Here is a 9,835-nt window from a genome sequence, read left to right on the forward strand (position 1 = left end):
CTTTGCAGAGGAAACAAAACAGTTTGTAAATCTTAGGAATTCAGGGGGTCATGCGACGGGAACTTTCAATTCCTGAAAACATACTTTCATGTGGTATTAGGGTAAATATTAACTTAAACATTTTCACGTTTTCAGATTTAGACATTTTCACATTTGAAGCCCAGAAGGACAGCTATCTTAACTACAACTTGCTTCTAAAATATCTTCTTGTCCAGGACTGAAAAATGTTCCCAGCAACATCTTGGGTCAGTGTGCTGCCCAGTAGTTAACAATTACAGCGATGGATGTATGAGACTCTCTTCTGGGTTTACCACTGATGGTTGCAGTGTACCTCATACCCAAAAGCTCTCACAATACTCCTCAGGCCTCAGTCCTAAATTCCTCATACTGCTAACTGGTAATTTTGTACGTGAAAGGATATTGTGTACAGGATAATTTTCTCTGCTAATGGATGTGTGAGCACTGCTGTGCTAGGACGTGGTCGGCAGTGACTAAATAGCAAAGATTAAACCAGTATGATAGTTTAAAAAAAAACAACAGTGACAACTAAATCCAACTGGTTTTACTGATTGAATTAAATGCAGATATATTGTTTTCATGCTGAGAAATAAATCCAGTCAGGAGGATATCGTACAAAACCATTGTTGCAATCTTTAATCGCCACAAGTGGTCACAGCTTTGTTTATACATCTTGTCTGAAAGCTGGAGAATGTTCCTATAATTAAGTTTAAAAAAGGGAGTGTGTAGGGGAAAGGAAGAGAGAGCAGCCTGAGAATATCCGTTCAGACAAATGTCCTGGGATGATCAGATTTGTTCTCAAGAGATGACTGTGTATTATTTTTAAAGGCCAGAAGAAACAATTGTACGGATTCTGTGCATGGGTAAGGATAGGTTTGTTTAGTTTTAAACCTTGTCTTGTGTAAATATCTTCATGCTTGTAAGATGCCTCAGTTGCAGCAAAATGAAATTCCGTCAAATCCTTATTTGCTAGGAAAGGAAGTGCTTGATATCACCAGTTTGGGGCTGATGTGGAAGGAGGAGAATGTTTTTGAAACCAAAACTTAATTGAGTCATAAGAGTCAGGTAGTCATGTTGGCTTGTGAGGTTAGAGAATAGTGTTTTGTTTTCTGTCATTAGATATTGTGAGAGCTTTTATGTTTGCTGACTCTGGATTATTTTGCTGTTCTCTTGAGAAAGTGAACTCTGAAGTCGGGAGTTGTGGTGAAGTAGAACTGCATTATGTCTTTGTCAGTGAATGTTGGATGAAAAGTTAATAAGTGAAGATGTTTAAACACAGGAATTTTGATGGTTCATGTAACATGGGGAGCTGGAAAGGATTTAGTTTCAGCTACCAGGAAAGATGTAGATATCGGAGAAAGTACTGAATTGTTCTCTCTTCTTTTGGGATTCGCTCCTAATTTGCACTGAGCTGTGGGATGTTGATCTGTTGTGTTTCATTCTCAATGTGCCAGAGATTTGCTTTTCTTAGATTTTCAGTGCCTGCTCTCTCAAAAATGCCGTATTTGGATTGATGGCTTTTAAATAATGCTGTTAAGCTTGCTTCATGCTTAACAAATGAAGGAAAACAAAACACAAAACAAAGTTAAATGATGATCTAAAGAAATTATCAGGAATGTTAAGAATTGCATTTTAAAGTTTATTTTTATTTTTAAAATATTTCTGTACCTTCAAGTGTTGGCATCTGAGAAGTGAACTGATTCTACTGCTTTCTATGGGGCTTGTTGAGAGATGTGAGTACATAAGATGTCTTCATAAACCTCAGAGTTCTGGGCTAATACTTGTGTTTGGATACTGTGCTTGTACTGTTATAGCAGGGAAATTACTGAAGTGGCATCAGAGCAGCATGACAAAACGCTGATTGCTGGACAGTTTGTTCTGTGTTTTTGGTAACACATTTAGTGTAGACAAACCTGCATTAAAAGTGCATATTCTGATGTCTACAGGAAGTTCATTTAAATGTATTTAGATCAGTTACTGTAATTGATCAGAGATGGGCCACCTATTCAGTAGTTCTAAAATTACTATTGTTTTTTACTACTAGCAAGATATACACTGTGGTCTTTCCTTCTGTTTTACTACTTGGCCAAGAATGTAATTTGTACTTCTGACAGTGTTTATCCTATTTAATGAAATTATCAGTAGGCAGATGGCCTTTCTATTTAGTAATAGCTGAAACTCTGAAGTTTTAGGAAAAGGAAGGGCTCTCCTTGTAAGCCAGAAGGTTTTCTCGTGAATCACTCATATTCAAAATAGAACATTGTCTCACTTGAAGATGAGAAGATAATGTAAAAGCATAATGCAACTACAGTTTGTTCTCTCTACTGAAATGCATTTCCATCCAGGTCTTTGTTCTTTTTCAGTAGTAAAATGTGCTAACTCCTCCCATCCTGTCTACTTTGTGTTTGGCATCAGTGAGAGTCAAAAACAAAAAACAAACAAACAAACTTGGAAATGCCTCAGAGAAGAGAGCTAGGAAATTCTTATGGAACAAATAGGTAATAGGCACTAAAGGAGCACTTGTGTGTGGAGGGTTATATGAACACAAACTCTACAGGAAAAAAAAAAAGCAGCCTTGGCAGAATGGGCATCGCTTGTGGCACGTGTGTGCAGTATTTGCTTAGGACTTTAAAGGTGTTTCAAGGCGCTGTGGTACTCTTCAGCCAACTTTGGTCTCCTGTTTGCTTGCCATAAGTCTAATGTCAGCCTTGACATGATGCTTTCTGACTGTTTTTTTCAAATTTTTGAATAAACCAAATATTTTTCACTTCATAGTGGAGCCATTGAAAATGCTTGTTCAGGTTTCTGTGAATGCCTGGGCACCTCAACTCCACAGGTTTCCTTTCCAAAGAAAATTATTTTCAGGCTCTCCCCTCAGTGTCTGCACTGCAGGTTGTTGAAGCACCTCACAAAGTCAGACGGACTGATTGCTGTTATACACTAATACCACCATATATAAATATATATATTTAAGGTTTTCTGGGTGTTTTCAAATCACTAGAGATCATAGACAAGCAAAGAATAACTGAAGTGAAAAACACAGTAGATCCTTCCTTGTAAGGAGAAAGTTTTAGTGGTGGGTGCCCATTTGCATTACTGATTCTTTTTCTCCTTTATATTGTTAGCAGCAGTTGAGTATTTTCTGCTACTTCGTTCCTTTCAGACAATGTAAGAGGAACATCCTGCAAAGGGCTTCAAAAGCTTTCACTGAAGGGCAGAAATACTGCTACTAAATTGTGGCTTAAGAATGAGAATTGAAACGAGGGAAACAACTGTTGACTGGTATCATGCAGCCTTCAGCCTCTGAAATTACAGGCTGTCACCACACGGTCTGTTCAGAAACATTTCTTGGAGGGTTCATTTTCCCATTGATAGCAGTGGTAAAGTGCAGCCAAAAGAATGAGGGAATACGGCAAATGCTTTCAATGTGATTTCCCACTCTGCTCCTCTGCTGGTGCATCCTCACTTCAAACACTGTGTGTAGTTTTGGGCGTCACAAGAAACTCATAAAACTACTAGTGAGTGTCCAGAGGAGGGCTGTGAAGGTGGTGAAGGGTCAGGAGAGTGAGGAGAGACTGAGGCCAGCGGGGTTGTTAGGCCCAGAGCAGAAGAGTCTGAGGAGAGGCCTCATGGCGGCCTGCAGCTCCTCACAGGGAGTTGGGGGCAGTGCAGAGCTCTGCTCTCTTGGCATGGCAACATGGCCTGAGGGAAGTGTGTTGGGGACCGCTGAACCCTGACTCTTGTTCCCTGTGGAAATGAACACCACATTCCATTGCTAGCAGCACCCAAGGCTCTGCTCTGAGCGCGATTGAGACATTAACAGTGCAACAGTTGTGTACTTTGTTTTTTTTATATTTATTAACAAAGATGGATGCAGTCCCTGCTAATGGTGCCATGGGGGCAGCCTCTTGCAGGGCTGTGAAGTGCCCCGGGTGCTGCGGGCCCTCCTCTTCCTGGGGCAGTGGGACCCCCGGGCTGAGTGCTCCCTGCCCTGATCAGTGGTGGTGGGGCTGTGGCTGCAGTCCTGGGCGGAAGGTCCTGCTGCTGCCTCCTGCTCCAGCTACCCCTGGAGGTCCTCCATCTCCCTGGGAGTGCGTCTGGTAGGATGGGCACCGAGATCCCCAGGAGCTGTGTGGGAACTGCCTGGGAGTTCCTCCTCGGTGGGATGTGCAGGGCTGCCCAATAGAGCAGGGTGTGAGGTGGCTGCCTCCCACAGGGAGGCTCTCTGATGGCTCTCTGCTTCATATTCTGAGGGCAGTGTGATGCTGCATGGCAGAGAGCCATCTGCCTGCACTGAGAAGTGGATGGCACTCATAACGCTCCTGCAGAGCGGGCAGGTGAATTTCCTCAATGTCCACTGCAGGATGCAGTGGAGGCAGAACGTGTGCTCACGGGGAACCATGTAGCTTTTGGGTCTCACATCATGGCACATGGGTACATGTCCTCCATGGCCACGTCCTCCATGCTGCAGCAGGCTGGGGGAGCTGGAGATGGAGAGCTTTCCCCTCACTGCGGTTGGTGCTGCACGCTGCAGGAAGGAAAGCCACCCTAGGGATGTGTCCCCACACCCCTCACTTCTGCTGCCTCAAGTGCACTGCCTGGGGCCCAGCTGCCTGAGCCAGCCAGGGCTGTGGAAATGCAGGTAATGCTGCAGGGATGGGCACTGAGCGCAGTTCCCAGAGCCCCACAGCAAAACCCAAGAATGCCTCGCTAGGTCTCCAAGCCTCACAGACACGCTCTGCTGTCAACCAGGTACACACTTGGCTGGGCCAGACTCTGCTGTGCCCCAGAATGTGCAGCGGACGGCTGTGAGGTTGCAGTCCATCACCTGGTGATGTCACACACCATGATTTTGTGATATAGAAAACTGTGGTTTGGGGCTGTCTCCAGGGAAGCCTGTTCAGCCCAAGGAGGCTAGAGAGGGACTCTTTATCAGGAAGGGAGTGATAGGACAAGGGCTATGAGTTTAAAATATGAGTAGATACAGATTGGGTGTTTGGATAAACCGGCTTTCTCTGGGGGTGGTGAGGCACTGGAGCAGGCTGCCCAGGGGAAGCTGTGGATGCCCCATCCCTGGTAGTGCTCAAGGCTGGGCTGGATGGGGCACGGAGCAGTCAGGCCTGGTGGGAGGTGTCCCTGCCTGTGGCAGGGTGGTTGGAATGAGATGATCTCTGTGGTTCTCTCCAACCCAGAGCACACTCTGAATCTGTGAAGAGAATTCCAACCAGCCCCAGTCTCTGTGCGCCCATTGGGGTACCGTGGTGTTGATGTTGGTGCTTCCCAGCAGTCACCCTGGCCTGGGCCTGGGCCTGGTCTTCCCAAAGCCCCGCTGCGTGCTCTGGTACCTCCCTTTTACATATCCAGCCTCCTACTGAAATAAACAACTTGTCTCTATTTACATTTTGACCCATACATCCCAACTTGGCTACAGTGATTCCCTGGTTTGGTGTTTCAGTCTCCATTCTGACCCCAGGCCTGCAGCTCTTCAGTGGGAGCAGAGGGCAGCGCTGAGCTCTGCTATGTGGGCACAGTGACAGGGCCTGAGGGATCAACATGCTGCATCAGTGGAGGGCTGGGTGGGAGTCAGGAGAAGATGCTGCACCAGAGGGTGGTCGACATAGATCAGGCTGCCCAGGGAAGTGGGCACAGCCCCGTGCTGTCAGAGCTCCGGAAGCACAGTGCTCTCAGTTGTAGTGTGTGGATTTTGGATGGTCCTGGGTGGAGCCAGGAGTTGCATGCAATGATCCTTGTGGGTTCTTTCAAACTCAGGGTATCCTTTGAGTCCCCACCTGCCAATTTATAGAGGTCATCGGACTGTGCACTTTGAGAAACATCCCAACAATTAAATCATCCCTTCTCTGCTGCTAACAGGAGCGGATGTTCAATACTGACTGCACCAATAGTGGCTGGAACCTGAGCTGTACTGAGTGATCCTCACTCAGCTCTGGCCTGTTTTATTTTTTTCCTTATCAAAGGCTGTTGGAGTCTGTTGTCTCTGATATTAACACCAGTACTTAAAGATGTCGCAGTAGCGTGGAGTTCTGAGTGCTGTCTTCTAAGTGCACTTAGAATTTTCCAGCAGATTGTTACTTCGTCTTGCATCTGGCAGATAGATATTTATTATTTCCTAATGCAAAAGCCAGTCTGACTCCGCAATTTATTTCCTTTCTCTCTAACAGCGTTGTTAGAGAGACAGAAGACTGTCTCTCTGTTGCTGCTGTGATCAGAGGAAATGAAAAAACACGGGAGACAGTCTCGCAGTGCTATAGGAACAGGACGAAGGTGCTCTGTTTTTCTTCATTGGTTAGCAGGAGCACAGAGATCTTCCACAAATTGCACTTGTTCCAGATATTCCACACCTACAGGCTTTTGCTGGGTGCTACCTTAAGGGGAAAGAAGCTGCAGCAGCACTCACTGCTGTTGGGCTCTGGGAGGAGTTTGTGAGAGCAGCTAATGCAACGGCTTTGTGACTCGAAGAGAAAGCCAGCGCTGTCTATGGATTCTAACTGTTTGACAGTTGAAGATTATTTTTCATTTGCATTCTGATTAGTATTGCTGGTTACCAGTGAAGGTGAGATTTATCAAACTGTTTGCTGTGGAAAGAGGTTTAAAAGTGGAAGACTCTTACTGATACTACAAAAACTAATCTAATTTCAGCTACTGATCTAATACTGCCCAACTGCTTTAGTGGTACTTGAGTGTACTTACCAGCAAAGAGAGTGATTGATTATATTATTGATTTTGTTGTTTTCAGACCCCAGTTAACTAGTCGGAGTATCTGTGGTATGTGTACATAATGTGCATGTAGTTACAGAATCTCTTGAGTTTGGGTGGTTTGAAATATTCCAACGTGCATGTGAGACAAGGATGTGATGCCTTACATAGGCAGTGTGTGGATTTGTAAAGTTTGATGTGAAAAGAATTTTCCAGTATTGACATGGAAAGAAGTTTTAGGAATAGGTGGATTTCAGATCTAATGAAGGGAAAAAGCAGGTAGACATACTGAAGTCTGGTATTCTTCCAACAGAAGATTGCCATTTCCTAAACTGGAAGTAATTTAATCATGTCTGTATCTGGAATAGCTAAATGAAATCACTTGGCATAATTACTTCATGTCTAGCAAGGCCTATGGCCATTTGGGTTGTGTGTTATGATTCAGATCCTAAAATGAAAGTTTAACCACTGGATGTCCAAAAAGTAATCATTGCATTTCGTTTTTACAATATGAATAGAGACTGTGTTTCAAATGTCTGAAAAAACTCCTGTCAAGCTGAATCTTTGCTTGTGATCCTGTTCTGTCTACTAAGAGCACATGTGACAAAGAAACAGCCTTAGCCTTCTCATATGACTGCATTCTTGCGTGTTCCTGTTGATACAGAACCATTTCAGTATCTTAATAATGATTTTTGATGTTCCATTTAAGCTAGAGGGAAAAACCGTTCTGTAGTTAAGGGGCTACTTCCAAGAAAGTAAGTAGCATCAAAACTGTTAGGACAGGATCATTGCGGAGGAGCTGAATGTTGTGGTCGATGTGCTCCTGCTGCATGAAGGAGTGTAATCCATGACCAGATTCTCGCTGGGGAAAATCTGCTGATGTAAAATCTGCTGAAGCAAAGCAGAGGTTTTGTGCAAATAACTTTAGGTTTGTTAGTTGTCTGAAACTACAAGGGAAGGGGCTCCTGCTGGAGTGAGTGACAGCCATAGCTGTGTGCAGAACATTGGCATCTTCAGGAGCAAGTATTGCTTATCAGCAGGGTAACACGTTTGTTGTGTAACCAAGGGATGGATAAAGTTGATTTAAATACTTCAGGCTCACGTAAGTGGTGTTACACAAAAGTAGAACTTTGTGATAGGCTGTGTTCAGTGGCAGATTGAACTGTATGTTTATTTGAAAAAAATAAAAATGTATATCCAGGTGATGGAAAGTAATTGCTGTTACTTGTTTTTCTTAGTCAAGTTTATTCAGTTCTCTGCCACGAGGTGTGTTTGCAAAGGCTGAAAGATTGTGCATTTTGCTCTATTTCAGTGCCTGATGACCTCTCCATAGAAGAAAGAGAAGAACTTCTAAATATTCGTCGCAGGAAAAAAGAACTGATTGATGATATTGAGGTAACTGCTTTAGCTATAGAATTCCTTAGGAGACTGCTGCAGCAGATTACATTACAGTAAACTGCAACTTTGCATTCTATCTAGGTGTGAGCCATATGCAATGTTTTTAAAAGTATGTAAATGGACAAAACTAAATCTTGCTAACTAGCAAGCAGGTTTACGATTCATTTATGTGCTTTTAAAAATACTAACTTCTGGATTCATGTAATGCATTATATGCATATGTACACATTTGGTTTGTGCAATTAGGGACTCAAGAAGCAGTAGATTCGTATCCAGGGTAGGAGTGAGAGATAAATGTGGGTGAATAAATGTGTTGAAGTTGGTACTGACAGTTTGGTCTCGATATTCTGATGGGAGCACACACGTGGAGTTGAGATTCATGTGTGTAACTGCCAGTTGTGAGATTTATCACTTTTCTCAGATGATTAGTAAATATTTATGAAAATAAAACCTAACTGATCATATTGGTACACGATAGATAATTTCAAAATGAGTTTTAATGTGGATTAATGTAATTTACTTTCTTCTTTGGCAGAGATTAAAATTCGAAATAGCTGAGGTTATGACAGAAATCGATAATCTGACTAGTGTGGAAGAAAGGTGAGTAATGCCGACATACAGACATGATTCATTAATACCGTGAAACAGCTCTTCCAGGAACAGAAAATAAAAGTGGATATTATGCTAAATAAACCTTTGGACACCTTTGTTCTGTCTGTTACAAAGAGTCAGAAGTTTGACTTTATCCCTTTCAGTTTTGTCACTTGTTTAGGTGGACAGTAGGTTGAACAGAATGCAGTATTTGAAACTGTCCAACTAATAATGAACAGTTCACTGAAGCTGCAGTCACTTGAAGTAACAGTAAATAGTAACCTACTTTTCCCCCTTACACAAAGTGAATGTCCCAGTTTTTTTGTGATAGAAAATTTGAAGTAGACAAAATGCAAATTAAAATAAACTCATCCAGAAATGGTTCTGTTGTATACGAATAATTGAGAAGTGCTTTTTTCTTTTTTCCTTCATCCTCCACATGTAGCAAAACTACACAAAGAAATAAGCAAATAGCCATGGGAAGGAAGAAATTCAACATGGACCCTAAGAAGGTAGAGTTATTACCTTGTATTGCATGTCTGGAATCAAGATTCTGCTTCTAAAATGATCTATGGCACATACAGTCTGTTTTCTTACAGCATTTCAAACATTTCAGATTATATAAATTGTCAGCCCTTATTTGTATATCCTTTTAACACACGGAGCAGGAGGTGAATGTAGAAGCAGTCATGTAGTCATTTGCCAACCATGTGTGTTTTTTCACTTAAGTATACGTGTTCTTTTTTTTTTTAATATAGATATATAAAATAAAAAATATTTATAAACAATACTATATGCCAGGTATTGATTGAAGTGGCTTTCAGAGAGAATATTTGTACCTGATAGACTGTGTTCTATGTTGACATGTCAAACAATTCTAAAACTACTTAGATATTTGGCTACTAGTGAAGTAATAGATCTTATATGTATCTATATAAACGCCCTCTGATTCTTCCAAAATGCTTTTAACTTCCCTCTTAGTTATTCTTATATGTGCTCTTATATTTGCATATCTAAATTCTGTTTGTAGAAAAAGTCACATGGGAACATTTATATATCTGTACACTTACATAACACAAACACCTACCTATATTGCTTGGACAAACACCTGCAG

The 9,835-nt window shown here is 42.3% G+C and overlaps 2 protein-coding genes across 5 annotated transcripts in view; both read left to right on the forward strand.

Annotated features, from left to right (window-relative positions):
* SMIM10L1 (small integral membrane protein 10 like 1) overlaps positions 1 to 8,099 on the forward strand; it is a 47,306-nt gene extending 39,207 nt beyond the window's left edge. The window contains exon 3 of the mRNA XM_046900879.1: positions 8,045 to 8,099. Within this exon, the coding sequence (XP_046756835.1) occupies positions 8,045 to 8,051 (7 nt within the window). The 3' untranslated portion in view covers positions 8,052 to 8,099. The remainder of the gene's footprint in view (positions 1 to 8,044) is intronic.
* The window catches only part of CYTH3 (cytohesin 3), a 78,100-nt gene that overhangs the window by 47,387 nt on the left and 20,878 nt on the right, over positions 1 to 9,835 (forward strand). For all 4 annotated transcript variants that reach the window (XM_046900877.1, XM_414927.8, XM_040647921.2 and 1 more), the window contains 3 exons: positions 8,045 to 8,127; positions 8,666 to 8,730; positions 9,167 to 9,233. In XM_046900877.1, coding sequence (XP_046756833.1) covers positions 8,693 to 8,730; positions 9,167 to 9,233 — 105 coding nt within the window. In that variant the 5' untranslated portion in view covers positions 8,045 to 8,127; positions 8,666 to 8,692. The remainder of the gene's footprint in view (positions 1 to 8,044; positions 8,128 to 8,665; positions 8,731 to 9,166; positions 9,234 to 9,835) is intronic.

The sequence above is a fragment of the Gallus gallus genome, chromosome 14 (genome assembly GCF_016699485.2).
Source record: "Gallus gallus isolate bGalGal1 chromosome 14, bGalGal1.mat.broiler.GRCg7b, whole genome shotgun sequence".
Taxonomy (NCBI): domain Eukaryota; kingdom Metazoa; phylum Chordata; class Aves; order Galliformes; family Phasianidae; genus Gallus; species Gallus gallus.